This window comes from Parasteatoda tepidariorum, chromosome 8, assembly GCF_982258835.1.
Source record: "Parasteatoda tepidariorum strain Cologne lab strain chromosome 8, Ptep-v5.0, whole genome shotgun sequence".
NCBI classification, from domain to species: domain Eukaryota; kingdom Metazoa; phylum Arthropoda; class Arachnida; order Araneae; family Theridiidae; genus Parasteatoda; species Parasteatoda tepidariorum.
In genome coordinates this window covers 77,793,156-77,819,999 of record NC_141762.1, presented here as the reverse complement: position 1 = coordinate 77,819,999, position 26,844 = coordinate 77,793,156, and the positions used below count along the sequence as shown (strand labels likewise).

At 28.0% G+C, this 26,844-nt stretch overlaps 1 protein-coding gene across 4 annotated transcripts; it reads left to right on the top strand.

Annotated features, from left to right (window-relative positions):
* Nucleotides 1-5,679: 5,679 nt before the first annotated feature.
* Nucleotides 5,680-26,560, top strand: Enoph (enolase-phosphatase E1). 4 transcript variants are annotated; one of them, XM_087169184.1, is made up of 8 exons: nt 6,385-6,454; nt 6,560-6,696; nt 9,620-9,728; nt 12,814-12,915; nt 17,162-17,355; nt 20,354-20,486; nt 21,797-21,920; nt 26,380-26,560. In XM_087169184.1, the coding sequence occupies exons 3-8, from the start codon at nt 9,630-9,632 to the stop codon at nt 26,538-26,540; spliced, it is 813 nt and encodes a 270-aa protein (XP_087025310.1). In that variant the 5' UTR covers nt 6,385-6,454; nt 6,560-6,696; nt 9,620-9,629; the 3' UTR covers nt 26,541-26,560. The 4 variants fall into 4 exon arrangements, with proteins under 4 accessions (XP_087025309.1, XP_087025312.1, XP_087025311.1 ...); XM_087169183.1 differs by lacking the exons at nt 6,385-6,454; nt 6,560-6,696 and adding an exon at nt 5,680-5,856; XM_087169185.1 differs by lacking the exons at nt 6,385-6,454; nt 6,560-6,696 and adding an exon at nt 5,807-5,909.
* Nucleotides 26,561-26,844: the final 284 nt, after the last annotated feature.

The window sequence follows — 26,844 nt, the reverse complement described above, 5'->3', positions numbered from 1 at the left end:
GACTTACGATCGTGAACTTTTAGCCGCCTATTGTGCGATTAAACATTTTCGCTTTATGCTTGAAGCTCGCGTTTTTACCTTATATACTGACCATAAACCTCTTGAATTCGCTTTTAGGCAGAAAAGTGAGAAATGTACACCCAGACAGTTACGTCATCTTGACTATATTGGCCAATTTACGACCGATATTCGTCACGTTAAAGGAGTTTGTAATATTCCTGCCGATATTTTGTCCCGGATCGAAGCAATAAATTGTCCCAGTATGATTGACTACCAACAAATGGCGTATGAACAAAATTCGGATCCTGAATTGCAATCGCTATTACAAAATAATACTACTTCATTAGACTTAAAAAAATTCACGTTACCCGGCACTTCGGTAGAACTATACTGTGATACTTCTTCAGGAAAGATCCGCCCATTCGTATCCGAAAAAACACGCCAATCGGTATTTAACGCATTACATAATATTTCACACCCCGGGCGAAAAGCTTCGGTAAGATTGCTGACAGACCGATTCGTTTGGCCCCACATCAAAAAAGACACTTTAAACTGGGCAAAAGCATGCATACCGTGTCAAAGAACGAAAATAACACGACACACAAAAAGTCCCATTCAGAACATCCCTGTCGAAAATAAGCGGTTCAGCCACGTCCACCTTGATTTAATCGGTCCCTTGCCAACATCCCAAAATTTTAGTTATTGCTTAACGATGATTGACCGTTTCACACGTTGGGTTGAAGCTGAGCCGCTACCTAACATAGAAGCGGAGACAGTAGCTCAGGCCTTCTTCAAAACTTGGGTAGCGCGTTTTGGTACACCTGAGGTTATAACAACAGATAGAGGCCGGCAGTTTGAATCCAAATTATTTAAGTCTTTGTCTAATTTAATGGGGTCTAAGCATGTACATACCTGCTCTTTCCATCCCCAAGCCAATGGCATAATTGAAAACTGGCATCGCCGACTAAAAACTGCTATGAAATGTCACTTGACGGAACGTTGGGTGGAGAAACTTCCCACTATACTACTCGGTCTTCGAGTAACATTTAGACCGGACTTAAAAGCAACTCCATGTGAGTTAGTATACGGCAAAACGGTACGACTACCAGGTGAATTCTTTACAAATTCTGATGACCCCGTGGACGAATCTTCGTTCACCAAGAGACTGAAAGAATGCATGCGCAGCCTGCGCCCGACTCAAACAAGACTACAGACAGGTCAGTCTTTCATTCCTCAGGACTTATCGACTTGCAGCCACGTCTTCCTGAGATATGATGCTGTCCGAGCACCACTTCGCCCAATTTACGACGGACCCTATCTGGTTCTCAGTAAAACAGAGAAAGTCTTCAGGATACTGAAAGAGAACAAGGAAACGGTTGTTTCCATAGACAGACTCAAACCAGCCTTTTTGCTGTCAGGGGAGCCACCTCAGTCAAATACCCCGGCAGCGGACAGTGAGCACCAGCCACCTCAGTCAAATGCCCCGGCAGCGGACATTGAGCACCAGCCACCTCAGTCAAATGTCGCAGGAGCGGACATTGAGCACCAGCCACCTCAGCCAAATACCCCGGCAGCAGACATTGAGCACCAGCCACCTACCAAAACATCCAGGTCGGGTAGAAGAGTTAGGACCCCAGTCCGTTTTTCCTAGCGCTCCGCTAGGAGGGGGGTACTGCGGCAGAACTTAAACATGGCTCTGCGTTCGGCGTGAGATGGCGCTACGCGCGCCGCAGACAAGTACAACTACTTCAACTACGAACTTTGGATTTAACCGTAAGTGAGGTGACTCACGACAGGACACTCTCTCTTGGAACGGCACGATCGACGCACGTTGCCTAAGGCCGTGCACCTAATGTAACTTCTTATGTATTTTTAATCTAGAAATTATTTGTATTAAAGTTTATGTTTAAGTAATGGATCAAACATCATTGTTGAGCTACACGACCATGAACAAAACCAACGTCGCATTTTTGTGATGAGATTGCTAGTAACCCAGAGACCGAAGGTGCCTTCAGAAGCGTGAAAGAAGATGTTCATGAAAAATGTCAAATCTTCATTTTGTTTGTCAGGATAAGTTTTTTGCAAATGTTCCTGATAACGGTAAGATTTCATTACCTCATTAGATAAAACTTTATTACAAAGTAAACACATGGGTAGTTGAGAGTTCAACAGTGATTGAACAAATCCCAACTTCAATTATGTGGCACTGTATTGATGACACCTCTTTTTATTAACCGACATTGTTGGTGGCAGGGGAAAAAACTGTAATGAAGTTAAGAAAAACCATTATAAGAAACACGGGTCAAATCAAAAATTCATACTGAAAGCGCAATGACTTCAATTTTCACCAAATGGCTTGAATAAGTCAAAGGCAAAAGGTACCGACTCATGCGCTGAGGTGTGTTGGTTCGGATCGGAGAATAGGTGCCGTATAAGTTCGTTTTATTGCTGGCACAAATGGTGTATCGGATAATTTTTATTTATTACATTAATTTAATTTTTTTTCTCTTTAATATTAATTTTAGATTAATTTTATTTATTAAATAAATCTTAATTTAATAATTTTATTTCTAAGTTTTAAATTTGAATGACAAAACATGCTGATCGCCCCCTACAGCCCAAAACATACCCAACGCCCCCCTACTGCCCAAAACAAGTTCATCGCCCCTCAGCATACTCCCAACGCCCCCAGGGGGGCGGTATCGCCCCCGTTGAGAACCAATGCTCTAAGCTCTTCATTCAGTTTAGTTCTCTAAGTTTCGTTATATACTCATTAATAAACTGTGTTTTGTTAGTTAGTCTTTCAGTTTTTATTTTTTAAATGTTATTAATATTACACAATGTTTTACTTCCAGCTACAGTTCTCAAACGTTTTGAGGCCAAGAGATTGCGGAAAAATTTTGGAAGGTCTGCTACAGCCACTGATTGGGAAGGACGAAAACCTAAGATAATTGATGTGATCAATTCTTTGGACTTGGAGACCCAAGAATGGGCCAATTTGTTTTACTAAATTTTTAATGTTTATTCAAATAAAATATTCATAGCTACTTTTTGTTTTATTCCTCTGCATTCACACCTTCTATATTAAAAAACACGTTCATATCAGAAGGGTAAATTTTATTAAACTCATAAAATTATAATACCTTTTGAGTTATTAGTGCTGTTGTGCAATATATTAAATTACTAATTTTCAGTGACTGAATCCTGTCTGAAGATCAAATGTGCATTGCTAATGTTAAAAAATAAGAAAACTAATTTACATGCGTGGAAAATGTGGTTATTTTAAAACAAGCAAATAGTCTTTGATTTTGATTTATAAATCATAGTTGAGCTTAAAATAATTATCATGCCTTACATTAATATTCGCTTTTTATATTTACATCTACAGTGCTCACACTTATATAGTATTCACCTATTTTACACTTGATTTTTAAATTAATTACTGAGCAAATCCTAATTATATATATAATATTTGGAAACTGATTAAAAATATTTTTGAGAGCTTATTTTTTGTTGAAAAATTGGAGTACAATTAGCGAAATAAAATCTGAAGTGCAAAACCTTATAAAATAATTAACACAAATTTACCTATATCCTACAATACCCAGTGAAAAATTTTTCTTGAATAACGTATCAAAATTATCGATCGGTGTTCTGCCGCATCTTTAAATGCTTATTAATATTTGTTGTACGAATAACATGATGAAAATATTCATCGACGTTCTACTGTATCCGTAAATGCCGTGGAATATGGTTTTTTCAAACTCGACATTCTACTGCGTTATTGAGATATCGATCTATATCAAATTTCACAATGTCGTACAATGTAAAAAAAATCTGACGTTTTTACATAGATCGATGTTTCGGAACAACATCGATCGAAGTCGTAAGCGAAGTTTTTTCGAGATCATTTGATATTGAGTGCTACTTGGGTATGTCGAAGTTTTTCGTCAGTCCTATCAGATTCGAGTTATCGCGAATTCATTGTATTAAAAAGACTTTTCTTTAAAAGATGTCTAATGTACAAAACTGCTAATGTTTATCTTTAAAAATGTCTAATTTTTAGTATAATCTATACTAATACACTAAATTTGGTTATAAATAAATTTCTTAATAATATCACTGCAGATTTTCAATAACACATGAAAATGAAATACATAATATTACAAAAGATGTGAGCTTTCAAAAGTACAAGATTTTGGTTACTATTCAAAATATAAGTGTTTCTTCAAAATTTTAAATTTATTTTTTCTAGAACATATTTAGAAACACTATCCTTTATAAAAAAATATATAAATTTTATGTATTAGTTGAATTTCACATATGAATATAGGTTTTTGACGTGACGGTTTAAACCGTCAAAAACTGTCACATGTCAAAAACCTGCCAACCCTGGTTTTATTCTATTTGGCTGTAAAAATATATGGGAAATAATATTTCATTTGCCTAGATAATTATTTAAAAGCTAATGTTGTACTTTAGTATTTTAAACCAGTTTAAAATTTAAACTATCAGACCTATTGTCTTAATTTTAAATTGATTTAATTACTGCAAAAATTACATTACTCGTGTTCTCAACTAAACAAGAAAACTCCCCTTAACCTAGACAGTCTGTATTTAGAAGAGTTTTAAGGTATAATTGATAATAACATAACAAAGCTTTCTGTGAAGAAAAAAAAAGTATGAATTTTTCTTGAGAGAACATTACTTTCTGCTATTATTACAAGACTATTATACTTTATTTTTGGAAATTTCTTAAAGTCACTCTTGATTTTTTCTCCATGTATGTACTAAGCACATTCACATGCATTTACGATTCATTTTAATCATATTTAAGATTTGGTCAAACACTGAATTTCATTCAGTCAAATGGGAACTTCTCTCTGGTTAGTCATGTCCCCTTACATGTCTGGAAATATCCCAATTATTTTTAACTAAATAATTATTATTAATAAAATGGCTAAATTTCATTATAATACTCAAAGAGATTCAATGTATAGTTTAAAAGAAAAAGAACATTTCAAGAGTTATTTTCCCCAGTAGAATAAGTTAAAAATCTCTGAATATGATGTCTTGCAGACTTCACTTCTCAAAAAGGAGCGAAAATTAATGCTTTCTTAAACTTCCAAAACAATGTATTAAAGCTTTAGCAATAATGTATTTGTTTTTCATTCATAAAATAAAATGATTTTAAAAAATTATTCAAAATTAGCTTTTTTATTTTCTCTCTAAAATTACTCAAACTCATAAAATGGCTCTGTCCCAACTTCAGCAATTGGGGAAAATTTTGTTTCCACTAAAAGCTTAAAAATATTGATTCCGTGCATTCGTTTGATCTTTTCATTAATAAAAACAGCAGAACTCAACCAAGTCGATTCATTATTTTATTCGAATACTTTTATCACGTCTACAACATAAGTTTAATTTCTCATCAAAAAATAAAATGCAAAAGCTATATGTGAGAATTTTAACAATCAATGACTGAATAGGAATAATTATTATAATTTTCTTGCCCTCATTTTAAATTTAAAAAAAAAAAAAATGATAGCAATTGTATTGATGCCAACAAGGAAAAACAAAAACTTGAAATCTAGGAGCCCATATCCTATGTCGTTTGATCGGAACTCAAACATTTGCCCTTAAAATTAGGGCTACACATAGCAGAAAAAGGCAGTCGGAAACGCTTTACTAAAATATCAAAATTTGAAAAAGAACTAATTCTTTCTTATCAACTCGCTAATTTTTTATCTCATGTGTAGCATTTTTATCAAGATTAAATTATGATGATAAGAATTTTAAATGCTTGAAATACCTCATTTAATATTTTTTTCGTTAAAAGTCTTAAGTTTGCATAAGGTAGGAGATTGATTTTATTATTTCTTTTAAATAGAAAATTATTTTGACTTAAGGTAATCAAGTGGAAATCTTTGATTATGTATTTTCGGCAATTTTTTTTTATGCAAAAGAACAATTTATCATTTTGCTTTACAAATAGTAAATATTTATGAAAGGCACATTTTAATACATTAAAACCGTTTCTTTAGTTCATCAAATGTTTAAACTTAAATAAAAGCTGAAAAAATACATTTCTTTCCATGAAAACAGAGAAACCCATAAATCAAGTTTTCAAACTAATTCTGGAAGTGTCAAATGATCATGAACAATTAAATTCAATAAATTTAATCTCTCAGCAATCTCTTGAGTTTGCATCAATTAATTCCTTTTTTATTGTGTCTTTATCAGCTTCAACTGAATTTCCAGTAATGTGGTGCATCTCCAACATCAAAATTGCCAGCACAAAATTTCACAAACTTGTTTTGGCATTGACTTACTGTCAATGCATTTTCTCCATACTCATAAAATAATAATTTTTTTCTTTGACAGTATTTGTATGAAAATGTAAATGCCAACAACCAGAAACTATTTTGTAGAATCCAATTGAACATAATCTCCAGTAAGCCTCTTTATATCATCTGTCAAAATATATAATGATTATTTAGCTAAGGGTTCAAAAGTACTATTGACGAACTTTTTTAAAATTTTTTATTTCCAATGGCAGGGAATACAAACAATAACACAGAGGAACAATAAAAATAAAGAATAACGAGAGACTGCAGTCATCGTCCCAAAAGCTCTCAAAAGCCAATATCTTGCGATCTCCGAGTCAAGACCACGGAGACTCTTACAGCAATGGAGGTGCTCTCTATTGATGAACTCTTTAGTAAAAAAAATTTCTTTCCATGCAACAAAATAGAAAATATTATTCTCTTAAATGTATTTTTTATTAACAATTGTCTTGTTTAAACAAATATTTATCAACTCATTTCTTATTTAAACTAAATTTATTTTAAATTTGGTGTCATGTGAAATTCTTATCTTTCATCCTTGTGTTCTTTAAACCTTGCAAATAAGAATAGAATAAAAACGAAATATGTTCTTTCCATACAACAAATAACAAATCGTAAAATATTACTGTTATTTATTTTTATTTTTTTAAACATTTGACTGTAAGCTAATAGAAAATGTCTGTGCTAAAAGATTTGCGTTTTTTAAATGCTTTTTTTAATTCAAGTTTTTAAAACATTGTCAAACAATATCATTATAATTTCTTATTATTATTTCAGGTGAAAATATTTTGTGTTTAAAAAAAAACCAGTTTAAATTATAATTTTAAAAAAAAAATTTCAATCAAAATCAGGGTCGGATTATACCTTTCGTAGGCCCTAGGCACAGAGCCGGATTATACCTTTCGTAGGCCCTAGGCATAGCCGTTTTTGCCCCCCCCCATTCCTCCCCTCTTTCCCCGCTAAAATTTTCTTGCATATTTTTTTTTTACATTTTTATTAATATGGGTTTTAATTTACGAATTTGTTTATCTAACTTTATCTGCAATACCGACATACTGCCGATATTGCAGTTGATATCGATAATACCATTTTTGGTGAAAATTTACTCTTCCGATTTAGAGGAAAACTTTGTAGATGAATTTTTACTATTTTCAAATTTGTATGAGCATAAATCTGCACAAGAAATGTTGAAGGCTCAAATTAAAGATAAACTTGTGAATACTTTTCCTAACGTTCACATTGCATTAAGAATATATTTGTCGATTCTTGGATCAAATGCAGAAGGAGAAAGATCTTTCTCCAGATTAAAATTTATAAAAAATTATTTGCGTTCAACAATGAATCAAGATCGTTTGGCATCTCTCGCACTTATGTCTATTGAATACGACATTTTGCGTAGTTTGGAATTCGACAGCATAATACAAGATTTCGTTGAATCCAAAAATCGCAAAAAAGTAATATATTAGATCATAAGATTCTGCAAAATAATTTATTACCGAAAAATATTATATTTTTACTTGTATCTTCATAATTTTGTGCAAAATACACTTGTTTTTAAAGCTAAATTATTTTGGTCAATAAATTTTTTTCTCCCAAGTTTTTCGTAGGCCCCTGAATTTCGTAGGCCCTAGGCACGTGCCTAGTGTGCCTATAGGATAATCCGGCCGTGATCAAAATATATTAAAAAGGACTTCTTGCATAGAAAATAAATACTATATACATTTTCATTAAACTTTTATTTATTAATATCGAATCAGGTTTAAGGAAGGAATACAAAGGACCCATTACTTTTAGGGCTGATTATAAAATTATTTAGAAATGAGAAACAGTTTCTAATTCCCAGATGCTATCAAAGATGCAATGAAACCTATCATCAAAAATTTTGTGATAAAGTAAATAGATATACCTATATAAAAAAATATATATAATAGGTTAAAAAAAATATTCTCAAAGAAGCAAACCATCATAATCTATCCTGAAAAAGAGAACCATGGCATGCAGAAAATTCTCTAAGCCTAATATTTTCCCACAATAATTTTTTTTTTTTTAAATTTCCCCTAAAAGTATAGTATTTTCTTTTTGTGTCTACAGTTACAATAAATTTTGAAAATGTTTTCAGAAACTAAGTTTTTTAACTAAAAAACTTTAAACTTTTTAAACTAAGTTTTTTAGTTAATACTCACACACATTAATGTTTTATATTAACTTTTTAAAGTCAGGGGTCTGTCTAAGTTTTTCTGAAAGGTACCTATTTTGTGAAAATTTAGATTTAATTTGTGAAAAATTAAAAATTATATTAAAAAATCAATACAAAAGCATGGTAAAAAATATAGATTTATCGTTTCTTCAGGGATACAAAAATAAAATTTTAAGAATAAGTATTTTGTGAAACTACCGTTTTTCCTAATGTTGACATTGTGAAACTACCGTTTTACCTAAAAATTGAATTTGTGAAGGTACCGCTAAACGGTAGTAAATTCGGCCTGGACAGACCCCTGAAAGTGAATGTGACGTGTGTGACTATCAAAAAGTGTTTTTCTTTTCCCACTGGTAAACATATTTAAAAAACTTTTTTTAATTAAATAGACCATGTGTTTTACCTTTGAAACATTCCATAACATTATTTTTTAACTCCAGTTTTAATCATTTTAATATATTTATCATCTTAAAGTAAAAAAAATGGTGACTGTTCAAATCATATTAGAAATCGTAAAACAAATAGTGTAATAAAATAGTAAATTTTAGTGTATTAATAAATTTTTTTGATCCAAATCATTAGCAAATTTGAAAAATTCAACTTTTTTTACATTAGAGTGAGCCATTATTTTTATCAATTTGTTAGTTTGAAATTTTACCCCCTTGGTATAGCAAATCATGGAATGGGCCAAGTAAAGTTTGTATTTTGCTAAAAAAAATTCATCAGCCAAGAAAAAAATTAACTTAATTTTACACAATTCTAGAATAAAAAAGAAACCAAAGTATATTGAAATAGTAATAGTTCTTTATTATAATTTATAAACCAACACATTTTTTTTTCTATAAAGAATTTTATATTAATTGTTTTTATTTAATTGGACCGAAAATTGCCCCCAGATTTGAATTTCCCCAGAACCTCATTTCTCTGATCAGACATGTCCGCCACCCCTTGTTAACGGCATTGTAAAAAAAAAAAAAATGAAGTCTTAAAAGGAATAACGTCCTGATTTCTAGAATTTAAAATCAGCATTTATCAATGTAAAAATTTTATAAACCTCATCTTTATGTTTATATAGGAGGTTGAAAATGAGTCATATATCAAAGGATATGAGGCATATTATGGATACTGCAACTTGTATATTGTTAGATATCGAGGGTACTACCTCTTCAATTGACTTTGTCAGAGTAAGAGAAGTTTATATTTTACTATAGCATTTGTTCTTTTAGAAAGATTTTTGTTGCATAAAAGAATTAAACTGAAACTAAGTCCATTCTTTTACTGACTAATATCCAACACTTGATTCCTCATTAAGTTTTGTTTGTGCTATATATTTATATTAGTTTGGTATTTTGGTTAAGTTTGGGGAAGGAGAATTTCATATCCAGTCTTTCTCCCCAAAAATCCCTTGTTACATCTTTACCAAAATTAAATGTCCTCAACAATTTTCTTTCTTGTGTTCGTATTATAGAGCAGAGATAATTAATAACCCTACTACAATGCAAGAGACACTTTCAGTTATTGAAATTTTTTTTAATTTCACAAAAATGCTTAAAGGATTATTTTGTAACTTGAGAGATGTTTAGTTCATGCGATTTTTCATACTTAGCAATAAAATTTAAAACTTTCAGAGCTCTGAGAGACGTACTATAAATTACGAAAGAAATCAAGTATTTTTGAACACCCTATGGCAGAAAATGAAGCTATAAACTTGTCACTGGTATCAAGTACTTTAGTTGTTATTTTTAATATCTGCAAAGTTTCATAAACCTGTAGTAAGTATTTATGGAAATACAGATATTTTTATAAAAAATAAATTTTTTCAACTTATGTTTTTTCATTATAAATTTATAGGTATAAAATTTTTGGAACAACTTAAAATTAATAACAAACTTGTCGATTTAGAATTTTTAAAAAATCTGATAAAAACTGCGCAATTTAAGAGTATTTAAGCTAGTTTTTTTATACTGCACATGAACTGAAAAATTTTTTTAAAAAAATTCATGAATTTGTAGTGAATCGCATTTGGTAACTAATAAAAAAAATTTGATTTGAAAATCTTAATTTAAAAAGTTTCAAGCAATGTTGTAAGTGGTTTTTGTACTTTTCGATTGAAAGCTCAAAGCGATCAGGGGTTCTTTAAAAATTTTATTTTGTATCTTAAGACTAAATTTAATAACAAAGGATAATATCTTACAATAATTGTCCAATCAATTTGATTGGACAATTATGAATTATTATTGAATTACAATATCTTACAATATCTGCAAAGTTTCATAAACCTGTAGTAAGTATTTATGGAAATACAGATATTTTTATAAAAAATAAATTTTTTCAACTTATGTTTTTTCATTATAAATTTATAGGTATAAAATTTTTGGAGCAACTTAAAATTAATAACAAACTTGTCGATTTAAAATTTTTAAAAAATCTGATAAAAACTGCGCAATTTAAGAGTATTTAAGCTAGTTTTTTTATACTGCACATGAACGGAAAAATTTTTTTAAAAAAATTCATGAATTTGTAGTGAATCGCATTTGGTAACTAATAAAAAAAATTTGATTTGAAAATCTTAATTTAAAAAGTTTCAAGCAATGTTGTAAGTGGTTTTTGTACTTTTCGATTGAAAGCTCAAAGCGATCAGGGGTTCTTTAAAAATTTTATTTTGTATCTTAAGACAAAATTTAATAACAAAGGATAATATCTTACAATAATTGTCCGGAAACTGAACTTTGATGATATAGAGAAAGAAAACATGCTTTTATGGGAAAGTGCTCCCCCACAATGCTGATCTCATTTTTAATAAATCTTGTTTGATAGTACAACATGAAAGCTGTGCACAACCCCTTATCATTTTGAGCTTTCTTTTAAAAAATACAGAAACTACTTAAAAATTTGTTTGAATTTTTTAAAAAACTTTTAGGATATTCAAATAGAGATTTTATTGTTAGTTGCCAAATACGATTCCCTGCAATATTATGAGAAAACTTTTTTTTAAATTTTTTCTGTGCATGTGCAGTTTTTAACAAATTTTGTTAAAATTTTAAATCAACAATTTTGTAATTAATCTTAATCTTCCCCAAACATTTTTTTAATTGCCTTAAATATTAATGAAGCTATAGCAAAAAAATTTAAGGTGATAAAATTAATTTTTTATTAAAGATGTCCATATTCTCTTAAATATTTACTATAGGTTTATGAAACTTAATGCAGTTATTGAAAATAACAAAGTTATTGATACAAGTTACAAGTTTTTTTGCTTGATTTTTCTAAAGTACTTATTTTCTTTCATAATTTATTGTAGGTCTTCTAAACCTCTGAAAGTTTTAAATCTTATTGCGAAGTATGAAAAATCACATGAACAAGCACTTTTACAGTTACAATATTTAATATAAAGTTACAATATTTCTTGAGAAATTTTAAAAAATGTCAAAAACTGAAAGTGTTTTTTCAATTATTGTAGGGTAGTATATATATGCATCATTAAAATTAAGAAAAATAATGCATATATTTATGTATAATATTTTTCTTTGTTTTTCTCTCTTTTCTTTTTTAGTCTTTTTGTCTTTATTGTGCTATATAGATATATATTAAAGAGTTATCCATAGAAGTAAAAAGTGGAGGTTGCTGCCTCTCAGAAAAGACACTATAAGTTTTGAAAGGGCACAAGGGCAATCTTTCAACTTATTAAAAAAATTTATCAAAATGTGTAATATTATGTAATAACTGAATTTAACCTTCAAGAATTTTTAAAATACCGTCTTATATTATTTTATGTGCATATTTCAAAAACTCACCCATTATCCAACTAATTAACTAAATAACTACTACTAAAAACTTTTAATTGAACATCTTCAAAAGATTGTTATATAATTTAAACTGAAAATTATGAGAAAATGAACAGTAAAAGTTCCATTTAAGAAAAATAATTATTTATTTAAAGCATAATTTTAAAAATTAAAACAATTAAAAATTTATTTATGTCCCTCCCCCCTGAAAAAAAAGATACTTAATAAAAGTTTATTGAGTTGAGAATAATTTTAACGAAGTAAATATTTTTAATAATAATCATAATTCAACATATTAACACAGATAATTTTACCAGTGTGCAATTATTATTTAAACAGTGAATTAGCATTTATAGGGATCAAAGTGCAGGAAGGGTTAACCTCCCTTCTAGAAATGCTTAAGGAGAACAATGTATCTTATTAGTTGCTGTAAAATAATTTTTTACTATATATATATATATAATATACACACTTTTTTTTTCAGAAAGACTTACATAAGTACCTAATTCAGAATATTCAAAACTATATTGTTAACCATTGGAATGATGTAGAAGTTCAAAAAGTTGTGAAAGAATTAATATTTATGGTAAGCTATATTTGATTGTGTTAAAAAAATATTAATTTTGTGATATTCAATGATAGCTTAATCATTACCAACTGCTACATAAAATATAATACCTGCTGCCAGGATTGGCAAGTTTTTGACACATGACGGTTTTTACCGGTTATTACCACGGTTTTTACCGTCATGTCAAAAAACCCTCTGTCAAGAACGTCAAAAACCCATAGTTTTGGTAAAACAGTATTTTTATTTGAGTTTAACTGCTTATAATTTAAAATTAATTAATTTTGGGCTATAAAATTAGAAAAAAAGTTGTTAAAAGATATTTACAAGGTGGCCACCCACCTGGAAAACCTTGAAAACCTGGAATTATCAGGGAATTTTTTTTATACTGGAAAAAACCTGGAAATATCAGGGAAATTTGGATAAAAACCTGGAAAATCAGGGAATTTTAAAGAAAAGCTGGAAATTCTTTCTTTGATAATTTTTTTAATTTCACTAATTTAAATTATTTACTAATTTTCTTAAGCTAATTAATTAATTTAATTAATTAATTTAAATTATTTCATCCATTATACCCACTTTTTTTAACGGAAATGTATCGCCAAACCATTGAAATATCATCAACTTAGTGATACTTTGCTTGCATCAAAATTTGCTCCATTACAGCTCTGTCAAACTAGAATACCACATAAAATTCTCCCACGGTTGCTAAACGAATGCAGAAACCTTTGACCGCTATGGGACTGTGCAATTTAGGAAAGATTCTGGTGGAGATGGAAAAAGGGAATAGGATATTAGCTTCTGTTTTTAAATTCTGTCCTTGGGCTGAATCCATTTATGGCTCAAGTTTGTTCCGATACTTTGGCGGTAATTTTTTTTTTCTATTTTGACGAAATGTTTTTGTATTTTTAACTTTATAAAATTCTCCAAAAATCTTTGGTTATAATTTAATAATAATAGATTTTATATTGCACTCTTTTTCTGAAAACTTTTCTACTCCCATTCAAAGAAATCTGTGAATTATTTTTTCTCAGCAAACCAACCAATCGCACATTTTTTTTACAATCGCTAGCAGTAATGTTTGTCAATAAATTGTTACAATTGTTGCATTAATGCTAATTTTTTCTATTTCATTTTAACCTTTTATAACATATATTAAAAAAAAAATTTTGTAAGAACCAACTATATATTAATATTTCATTTTACTCTTTTGTTGGTCAATATATGATTTTTGATTCAAAATTTTGTACGAAAACATTTGAAAAATAAATAAAAAAATCTTGCCAAATTGTCAAATTAATTTTTTTTTTTCAAGATGATATGTTAAAAAAAAAACATTTTGAATAAAATATTTTATAATAAAGACACTTTTCTTGTACACATCGTACACTTTATAAGAAAAAAGAAACAAAAACCTGGAAATTTTAAGATTTTTATCTGGAAAAATCAGGGAAATTTGAAATCTGATTTGAGTGGCCACCCTGATTTAAGAACAGATTCTTGCATTTCCCCAACATGTTTATATCAAAACATACTATTTGAAGTAAAATATTAGGATACTAAACAAAATTTTCAACATTTCCAAGCATTACTTTGTTTGGCATATTACATTACTGAAGAATGTCAAGATTGATTACTTTCATTCATAAAATCTTGCTTTGAGAAACACATGTACACATAAAGAGAAAGCCTCATAAAATAAACTGTTCTTATCATTTTTGTTTTCAATATTTTACACAAAAATGAGACATGAAAAATCCTGGGAAATCCTTTTAGAGTTCCCTTGCAACATTGCAATAACCTTTTGTTATCATTATCCTCAATGACAGGCTTCCATTGACAGAATCTTCTCGAATTTTGGACTCATCCATACTAAACTCAGAAATCGACTGGGCAATGAAAAATGCGCAAAATTAGTCACCTGCTATCGTATGCTTCGGCACAGTGACCCCGACTACTGAACATGTAATTTTGTTTGTAATTAAGTTTTGCTTAATACGCTTTTTCAACTGAATAAAAGCTTTTAACTTGACAAAATAGCAGTAATTCTTGACTTAGAGTTTGTTAGTACTTACCAAGTTTTGAAAGTTTATTTTAGTTTATTTCTAATATTTAAGAAATGCCAAATTTTAAATTCTTCTTTTTAGTTCTTGAATTTATTAATAGTTCCAAGCTTTTATGCTTGTTTGTTTATTTCTAACAATCAAGAAGTGCAAAATTTTGAATCATTTGCAAATCAAGCTATAATGATAAAAGTAAGTATCACTATTTTCAATAAGTATATTACAATATTACTGTATGAATGTATATCCTTCTATAAGAATATATGTATAGTTGCAAAATCAATAGCAATCATTTACAACATTCTGATAAAGGCAATTATGTGAAAATAATATATTGTCCGCCATATGCCATAAATTTAAGAAAACAGTAGGTTTTTGACAGTTTTTACCGGTAAAAACACGGTTTTTACCACTGTCATGTCAAAAGCCAGTTTTTGACGGCAAAAACCCAACCCTGCCTGCTGCAAATATTTGTTCCAAAGTTATGGGATTTTCTATGGTTAAATAGTCATTTGAGGGATCTCTTAATTAACTGTCTTGATTCACACACTTTATTCAGCACAACAGTAAGAGACTTGTTTCTAATCTAAAACATGACTCAGAGAGGCATATACATTATTGGCATGGCAACCATCATAGTCATAGGAAGCCTGCTGGTTCTACTTCACTAGGGCAGCAGTTCCAAATTTTTTTTTTTTCGGCTATGGAACCATAAATAATTGAGCTTCTTTTAGCCCGATGAACCAGGGCCCGATGAAAATCATTAAGCTACTTAAAAAATCATTAGCAGCTACTTACCAAAGAAAAACCACTGCTAATTATTAAAAAAATATTTAATGTGAAGAATAAAACATTTAATGCTTCGAATTCATTCTTTGTGTATACATATGCTGAAAATAAATAAAATAATATAAATTATGGTTGAAAAAAATTTTTTTTTAGAAATTTTTAAAATATTTATAAGCGAAGCGTAATTTTGTATTCTTGAATTCAATCATTTTATTTTGAATTGAAAAGCTTGATGTGAAATACTTAAGAAATTTTTTATAAATGAATATCCATTTCATGTTTTTTTCATCATTGTTACTGAAAAAATATTTGTTCAAAAAATGTTATTATTTTTCATTGGCATTTTTTGTAAATAAGTTCATATACGCAACTGAAATATTGAAAAAATTATCACTCACTGATTGGGTACAAATATAATTATTGCTGGTTAAAAAATTAGCTTTCGGAACCTGTTAAATTTTCCTGGGCGGAAATGAAATCAGGATATTTTTTAGATTCCTAAATCATTATGAAAATATACATTTCGCATCATCCACCAGAACTTAAGACTTATATAATCAAAAATAATAATTGAGATAATTTTTTTTAATTAGACCTTAATAACAAATAACTCTTTCTTACTCGATCTGCTATACATATTTTAGATTAACACAGAAGATATTTGGAAAATTAGAGCATTTCAATTCAACTATGTGTAAGTTTTTATTTTTTAGTAAGATAGGGAGAAAATTGCTTCAGTATATAGTGTGTTTGAGTGGATACTGAGTATTTAGCTGACCAAATACTAATTATTCGGTGTTTTTTCACCTATTCTTCCACTATATAATTCATTTCGGTGATTAAAATTTATCATTTTGCTTTTTATCCATGAAATTCCATTATATCGTTTTTTAAGTGAATTTATTTTACCTCAGAATAGCTCGTTTGAGTTGATACTGAATCTTTGACTGGCCAAATAATTGTTATTATGTGTTTTAACAACTTTTCTTCCAACAAATAATTCATTTTGATGACTGAAATTTACCAATTAGATTTAGATCGTTGTTTTTTTAAAAGTATATTAATTTTTTACAACCGAATAGTGTGTTTGAGTGGATACTACATACATGACCAGCATAATCTTAATTATCTTGAATTTTTCCAACTATTCTTCCACTAAATAATTTATTTTAGTGACTAAAGTTTAACTGCTAGATTATTATCTAAGAATATACAGTTTTATGTTGTTGTTTTTTTGAGCGTATTAATTTATTGCAGATGAAAATTATGCTCATTGTAGCAAAATTTAAAGGTAGCCAATAATATACTTATTTTTAAATATAAATTTTTTGTAAGTGCCCATTTTACTTGTATAATTTACAATATTTCAATTTATAATTTTATTTCATTTTATTTATTTATTTATTTTTTGTCAGAATAATGAAGAAAAACAAACTGCCCTCCATGATGAAAATAGTGATGTAAAATGTAAAGATGTTTCAAAAATTCAGGAAGACACTATTAATAAATTAAAGAATGAAATTCAAAGTGATCAAAAGTCAGCTGCTGTTAAAGAACTTCAAGGTTTAGTCTGGATGGATGGATTTACCAAGGGTGAATTAGTTGGACAGTATGGATTAGAAAATTAACTTTGTGTGGTTGCAGTAGATCCTAAATTATCTGGGTATCATCATCCTGATGCGTGCTAATTTTGTGCTTAAATTATATTCTTTTTTAAAAAAAAAAATTTAAATTTCAAACACCTTTTCCCCCCAAAAAGAAAAGGTTTTTAAAAATTATTTGTGTATAATTTTCATGTTAAAATTTGTAAGCACAATTTCACAATACACCATATTAAGTCTGTTCAATTTTCCAATTACCACGCCATCCATTTAAGTGAAAAACTGGTTAATTTCAAATTAATTTGAATCAGATTCTTTTTTCTTTCTTTTTTCTCAGATGAGACAATTTTATTAAATCTCCTGAAGCAGTTCACATTTTTTGTCATTTCACTTTATGTATCATTTTAATTTTCTATAGAAAATATAAATGCAATAGAAAATGTAGCAAAAAAAGTTTCACTTTTATTTCTAATTAAAAAGATATTTCTGGAAAAAAAATTGATTAAAAGAACAGTTCAACTATAAAAAAAAGACTAATACCATAACAAATTAATAGGGTGACTTTTACAACAAATTAATAGAAACTTAGTACAACTAACTCAGATTAAAATTATTTTGTTTTCAATATGAGTTACATGTTGTCTTTAAACAATTCTATAAATAAATTTTAAATTTTTTTATTCAATGTATATCTTTACTGCAAATTAAACCTGTTAAATTTAAGTCTCTGTAAACAAAATTGATGAAAGTATAGTTTTTATTAAAACCATCTCGGTTCGAAATTACTTTTTTCATTAATGTATTAACTAAATATTTTATGTCTACAATTTGTGTAGAAGAGAGTAGCTATGAACTATTTTTGGCTCTCCAAAATTTATCTACCCCTTTTTTTACTCTTTTTAGAAAAACCAAATGTGTTTTAAAAAAGTTAAGTATTATAATTTAAAAAGCTAAATTAATGTAGCGGTTACACTTTAAGAAAATTTTTTTTTTATTCATTTTAATAATAATAATTTATTAAATAACAATTCAGTTTTTACATAAATTATACAAATCTAGTTTGGAACAGAGTTAATTTTTTATGTAAACTAATTTTTTATGTAAACTTTATATCCAGAGATTACGAATGCTTATGGATATTTAATGATGTCATTAACTATTGATTGTAGTTATTTGTGTATTTATTTTAATTTAAGTAAACAGCAAATTTGTCAAATTAATTTTGTCATTTGAACATTTACTGCATAAATAAAACTGCAACTACAATTTGCTAGAACTGCACTGCAACTCTAAATTAAGTTAAACAATTTTAGTAAGGACAAAACATCCCTTCTTTTTTTTTTCTTTGCCAAGAAAAATAAATGCATTACCCCAGATAATTGAGGTACTAGTGTATCAATTTTTCAGCAAGAAGGGCATAATATATTGCATAAAACTATAGTTATCTGTTATTTTATTGATTATGTTTAATTTGTATATCTTTGATTTGTATATATTGATTTTTATATCCAAATCAAAGATGTATTTGTATATCTATGGCTTTTATCACCATTTCCAATTATAGAAAGAAAAAATTCTAGATGTTGTTTATTATATAAACTTGTAATTTGAATTTTTAAATATCATTTATATACTTTCACACTGTAGATAATATATTATGCATTATTATTTTGCCTAGGTGAAAATGAACTGTTCCTATTTTTGCACTTTTTTTATTACTAGGAGGCTTCACCTCCTGCTCACTCCTCTCACCAACCCCCATAATTGCATCTCATTCATCATTGTTTTTGTTTTTTACTTACTCTTTAATATTTTTCCAAAAACACAGAAAATTCTGTTTTCAAATGATACAATGATTACACTTTTTTAATCATAACAAAATTGACAATTATCTCATTTTGAGAAATAATCATTAGTACTTGTAAATAAAAAGGAATGTAGATTGTGAGACACAATATGAAGAAATAAATGAGAAGTAAATTTACATCTTGACGATTTAATTTACTTTCTTTCTTTCTTATTAAAAATTCCACCACAAATGATGAGATTTATATCTGGTAATATGTTATCTCTTAATTTTTCTGTGCTACTTTTGATTGACACCTACTCAAGCGTGAACTTAAAAAGTAAAAAAATAAAGACATAGTGAGGAAAGGATAAATTTTCTATAACATTGGTTAAATAGTTAATATTTAAGGAAAAAATTGCAAAAAAGCACTTAATTTTCCACTAACTATTGAACAGATTAGAATTTTGAAACAAAGTTTGCATTATGTTCAAAAATAAAAATAACTTTTTAGCATATCAAATTTTAACATTGTAGTTGCATTTCAGAAGGTTACAGATTCACCGCACATGTTTTCATTTTTTCTTTTTATCAAGTTTAACAGTTAATATTTCTCCAAATTATCGAATCTTTATTTTTTTTTACTCTTTTGCCCTCCCTGTATTTTTTTCTACCTAATTTCATAATTACAAGTTTCTAATTTCTTTAGTTTTTGTTCAGCAAAGCAAATGTAACATAAAGCAAAAAGAAGTGGGAAAAAATTCACATAAAACCACTTAAAATTGCAATAACAGAAGTTTTCCCCACTTTGAGAAAGCTTCCTTAAATTATTGTTGAAGTTATGTTTTCTAGTTTATTACAGATTGTTTATTCTGTAAGATTTATATTGATACTGACCACTATCGATTGAAAGTTATTGCAATATTTATTCTAGAATAAGAAGGTTCTCATCATAAAAGACTAGCTTATCTCCAATGTGCCGGAAATGCACTTTGTAATTTTAAAATTTTTTTATTTTATTTCACTGGGATATTTTTTTCTTATTTTTTTAATATATAAGCTTTATAACCATTTGCATAATACTGCAATAAATTATAAAACTCAAGAATTTTTTCTTTGTTTTGCATTTGTTATGATATAAATACTGCATGAAAACACCCTGTAAATTTTTGAAAATTATCAAACTTATTTAGGAATCTAACCATAATTTTTTATTGCAGTTTATATCCTGACGTAGTTGATGCTTTCAAAATCTGGAAAAGTCAAGTGAAAGATATTTACATTTATTCAAATGGAAGTGTTCAATCTCAGTGCATGCTGTTTGGACGAAGTGTTTATGGAGATTTAAGGAAGGTAATTTTGTCTGACAGAGTTCTATAATAAAAAAATATACATTTTTGATAAAATATACATTTGGATGCATTTTTTATATTTGTATATAATTGCTGGACGCCTGGTGGCTGAGTGGTAGCTTTTCGCGCTCCCGTGCCGCAGGTCCTGAATTCGATTTTTGGGCCGGGCAAGGTTGACTCAGCCTTTCATCCCTTCGGTGGGTCAATAAATGAGTACCAAGCATGCTTGGGAACTAAACACTGGGGGTTCCGCATTTGGCTGACCACGTGACCAGAACATCCGCTCCTGCACCCCAGAGCCCAAGGCCAAGAAAGCTGAGAAGGGCACGGTAGGCTTTGGCCCTCTATGGACTGTCGTGCCACTGAGTTTAGTTTAGATAATTGTTCATACTTATTTTCAAAAGTATTTTTATTTGTTTTTGCAACTGATTTGTTTTCTAAAATTTAGTTAAAGATTACTTCTTTTAAATCCTGTTATGGCAATTTTCATTGTAAGTTTTTAAATAAATTAATTATTTGAGAATTTAGTGCCGTATTTATGCAATCTTGTACTATACTTATTGAACAAAATTTTTTTCAAGAAAATTTAAAGATTCATTACTAATTAGTATCTCTACTTTTATATACTTATGTAAAGAAAAGCATTTTAAAATTGAAAAAATCATCATTATCCAATGTGAATGAGAAATCAAATTTGTTTGATTGTCTTTCTTTCCTTTTGATAAGCTCATTTACTCACCATCACCTAAATAATCTATCATAAATCAAGTCTGAGTTTTGTGCGAAAATTTTCTTGATCTTAATTTAATTAAATTATTCTCTTATATTATTTAAAAACTGCAAAAGATTTTTGCAATGTATACCTCAAAACCTTTATTTGTTTTAGCTGGATTTTGATAAAGTTTTCAAATTTATTTTCTTTAACAATAAAGTGTTTTAGAGTGAACTGGTTTTTAAATGTAATTTCTATGTTAAATAAATAAAGTCATATTTCTCGAATTGTAGTTGCATTTCTAACGCCTAAAAGAGTGTTAACTATAGTTTTTTATTTTACTGTAATTTTCTTAAAAATCTTAAGTTTTTATACCCAATTAAGTGTTTAAAGGAATCCTCAGGAATTCAGCTGCTTGTATTTGCATGAAATTTATGCAAACTTTAGTAAACTAATAAAAATGCATGATTTTTTTTATAATGATTACTTTAGAAATATTAATTAAAAAATTTATGTATGCATATAATTTAATTGAAGGTTTTTATTATATTTTATTTAATTTAAAAATTAATAATTTCCTGTAATTGTGTTATTTTCAGTACATTGCTGGAAACTTTGATACCAAAGTTGGATCAAAACTTGATGCAGAAAGTTACTCAAAAATTTGTCAAACAATTGGGAAGTCACCAAATGAAGTGGTTTTTTTCTCTGATCGCCCCAAAGGTAAAAAAAATAATAAGTAAATAATAACAATAAATTTTAAATCTGTTTAAGTTTGTACATATAATTGTGTTGTCAATAAGAAAAGTGTGTACTCAATAAAAAAAAGTTTTTTTTTCTTTATGCTAGATTTGAAAGTTATTGATTAATTTTATCTAAACACTGGAAATATATATTAAAATTTTGTAATTTGGGTATTCTATATTTTTAAATTATTATTTTAAAAAGAAAAATCTTAACAAAATTTTATTCTTAGTTCATTGCGTATAGATTCAGTTTAATTGGGGTGTAATTATTTTAAAATCTCATTAAATGTAATTATTCTTTATTTTAAAATTAGGCCGTCTTGCAAATATCAAGGTCTAAAGCATTTCAAGCATCAAATATTCTAAATAATCAAAATGCAGTATTTAAAAATATATCTATATTGTCATACTTTAATAGATCCTTTCAAAATCAATATCAATGTGTTTTTTATTTTGAAAAAGACTACTGTTATTTTAAGTTGATAATTATATAGTTTTATAGCTAATTTTTACTATTTATCTTTGCTTTGATTGCCATTTATGCTATCTTAAGAGCCTATTTTTTTTGTTAAATTGTTTTGCTTTTTGGATTAGACTTTTCTTTTTAAACCTTTTATTAAATTCCAATAATTAATACAATTATATTAAAAAGTATCATGCAGAGGTACTGATGTTTTGGAAATTTTGGGAATAATATTTAAAGTAAACTGCATTCTACCTTTGAAGAAAAGTGAAGAATTTTACTTTTACATAAAATTTAGTTAATCATAAGCTTCTGTTTAACAATGGATATTTCTTAAAATTATATTTTTAATGATATTCATGCTTTTTTAAATGATATTAGAACTTATAATTTTTAATCAAATTTATAACTATAAATAAAGATTTGTAGATAATAAATGCATTATGTCACTCTTTTGGTTTTAATGTTTATTTGTTCAAAGTAGAGGAAATTATTCGTGTTTTGTTTACTTTGGTTTCTTAATTCTTAAATTTTTCAAATGATCATTTAAACTAGATTTTAAAAAGATTTATATTTTAATTTACGTCTTGCTCAAGTTCTTCTGTTTTGTCTTATTCTGTAATCTCTCTTATTATTTCCAATTCTTTCTAATCTTTTATCTAGCACATTATCATCCAGAGTAGCTAACTCATTGTAAATCTAAGGTTCTTTTAAATTTCTTAAATTAACAAATTCTTTGCTATTTTATTGATGTGACATCTTATATGTGCATCCATGTCTTAAATATCAAATTTTTTGGGAATGGATTATTCATACAACTTTTTCAAAACAAAGCAATCTCTTGCTTACTATAGTTTCGGGACCGGCAGAAGGAGAAAGAAGCACTTTCTCAGGACCACACCGTCTGACTTTATAGCTGCTAAAGAATATAATTTCAGTCAGACTTCTATTTAACGAACTTCAATTTTGCAAATTTGAACTTCACGGACTTCAATTTGCGAATTAACGAACTTCAATTTGCTAAGAACCAAGAACATTTTAGAAATTTCTTCGTAAAATAATTTCCAAATAGCTAAGTGAATTTTCTATTTAACGAAATTTTCTTTGAGATCCACTTTCCCTATTTTCCAAAATATTTCAGAACATTTCAAACTTGTTAACGCATTTTATAGAGGAAATGACCTTGAATTGATTTTCAATGCCCCCTTAACTTTTAGAGAAAGCACTAAAATACCTTTCCCTTTTTGTTTGCATTTCAAACAAGAAACTCAGACGAAATTAACGGATTTTATCAGCAATAATTAAATTTGAGAATGCATGTGGTAATATATGTTTAAAATCACTTTGCAGTACTAATTTTATACAACAAATAAATACAGCTATAATTTTATACATAAATTTAGCTTTTTTTAGTTTAAAATGTATGTAGCATGATAGTGTAACACTGGATAATGTTTTGCTCTATTCTTGCTTTCCATGCAAATTTTGTTTTTGGCTAAGATTTATAAAATAAATAGTAGATAGTAGTTTACAAGATAAAGGTGAATCAATTTGCTATTTAATTATGTCCAGTGTTTATGAATTTAAAACCTGTTTCATGTGTAAGTATATCAAAAGGTAATTTTCTATTTAACGAATTTTCCATGTAACGAACTCATTTTCGGAATTTAGCAACTTCGTTAAATAGAGGTCCAGCTATAGTTCTTTCTATGCAGAGTCTAAAACATGACAAAGCTTGAAGATCAAAAACAGCATTTATTGTATAATGCAAAATGCATACTTTGCCATTAATTAAAAACATTACAGGTGTGGGTTTTTCTTGCACATCAGCATTTACAGTGATTTAAATTAGCATCATAATTATTTTTAAAATCTTAAACGAACCCACAGTCACATACTACTGTGTTCGTCTTTCTGCTGCACTGATCTCCTTCTCTGTCCATCAAATAGGCTTATATAACACATTTTATTTAAAGATGTTGCCACCATATGAATTATAACTTTCAAAGAACATTTGATTTTCAGTTGATTTGCATAACACATAAAATATTTCCAACAAAGAGTGTATGTACTAATAGGAATTGTAAAACGAGAATTCCTTATTGGAATCACATCCATGTGGTCTTGGGTTGTTAGCGTTAGAAAGGCTTAATTCTATGTGCAGGCACATAGCTGGGTACACAATATTTGGGGCTAAGAATATTTGGACACAAATATTTTTGTAGAAAGTGTTTGACCATCTATTTCATATACGCACATATACACTTACATATGTATATGGGTGATTCTCACGAAACATGAAATTCACTGTCCCTTGCACCAAAATCTAATATGTAGAAGAATTAATTTAAGCAATTTATGGTCCATCCAACATAAAGGCTTAAGTTGAGTTACTTACTATTAACTTAAAATTACTGTTTTTTAAACTTCTAAGGTAATATGTCATTTTCCTGGCATTCAAGATTTGGTGAATTTCTATTTTATTTTTTCCTCGAGCAAATGTCAATAAACTACACTGCTGTCTATAAGATATTAATAAATGTAGCTAAAGAAGTATACGAAAAAATTTTTAGATTATTTTGAAGACTTCAAATTTGAAGAAATTTTTTGGTCCGAATTGTCATGTTTCGTGAGAAGCACCCATATATCTACATATATGTATATATATTACAGGTTTTATGTACTTGCAGATTATGCACAGTTAATAAAACTTAATAAATCATAAGTTCTTAATTTTTCTTAGTAATTTTTTCATTTTTTATTGTGTCTCACATATATGTCTGTGTGTATGTGATATTTTTGATCCTGAAAAATAAAATTTTGAGAGGCAGGGGAGGACTGAACTTAAGTCAAATTCTTACTTAGCTACATCTCTAACATAATACCATGTGCTTTGAAGGGAGAATTTAGCTATCATGATTTTAAAATATTTAAGGAATGGTTTATAAATAAATGTTTAAAAATACAGGTAAAAATCTTCAGAAATTGAAATCATAATTTTAATATGCAAAAATGTTTTGTTACATCAAGGGCACACTATATATGTAAAAGGTAGAGAATTTTTTTGTTGCTATTATGATGATTGTTTCAGGAGTGTCTTTTTTTCATATTGTTGAGTTTTGATTATATCTAAAAATGAGTAAAAACACTGAATTATAACGAAACTGATGTTATCCATAAACGAAAAATTATCTTATTCTAAATGTATATTAAGATAATTTTTGTGTAAAAAAGTCCATAATAACTTGTAAGTTCTAAAAATTTGGAAAACTATATAATTTTAGCACATTTCTTATTGACAATATGATTATAGTCTTGTGCTAAGTGATATTATGCTATTAGAAAATATCAATATTTTGCAGCGTATTATTGGGATGTTTTTCAAATTAGTTAGTTTAGAATATTTTTATATTGGAAACTATTTTTTGTTGTCCAAATTTTTAAAAAAAATATTCATAAATAACTTTTTTAATGTTATTAAGAAAATGGCAGTGAGTAATAGGAAAATATAACAACACACTTACATATCCAATGCATTTATTATGCCTCCTCGCAGCAAATTAACACTATGTAAAGAAGGGTTAACTGGCCAATGACATTGACTCAATATAGTAATGGTAAAAATTGGTGGTTTATCGAATGATATGGAAACATTTAATGAGACTCACAAAAATATAGTCAGTAATTATTGTCACACTGTATGTACTCATATTGTATGGCAGCAATAATTATTATATTAACTTGAGCAATATTTATTGGATATTTATTATAAGGCATGGTATTCACAATATAACAGAGAGTATATTTTAAAATATTATTGTTTAACAATGCATCACTCAACTATAGTACAGCCTTTTTGTACTTTAATGTTATAATAGAGATTAATTTAAATGTTTTTTTTTTTGTATTAATTTATCTAAAAAGTGCTTTACTATTGTTTTATTGATATACAACAACCTATATATTTTTGCAGAACTCTTTGCTGCTAAAGAGGCAGGCTTACAAATTGTACTAGTCATTAGAAATCCGGAATGTCCTATGTTTACTGAAGAAATGTGTTTATTAAAGAATACTGATCCTACTATAAACTCGTTTTTAGAAGTTGTAAATAATGCTGAAGAAGAAGAAAAATAAATGTATTTTTTTATCTGCAATTTCATGATTTTATATTATTTCTTTTCTAAAAATTTATTTTTTTAATTAAACTTTTATTATTTTCAATAAAATGTATTTTATCTCAAAGTAATGTTGTATTAAATAAAATAAAAATTAGAGTTATGTCATCATACTTGGGACAAATTTTCATTATATTCAAATGTTTTTAAATGTAAAACTGATCAATAAGGTGGATTCTGCTTATGTGGGGAGAAAAAATTATTAGCAATCAAATTGTTTAGCAAGAATGTTGTATTCAGCAAAACAAAAATTAGAATTATGT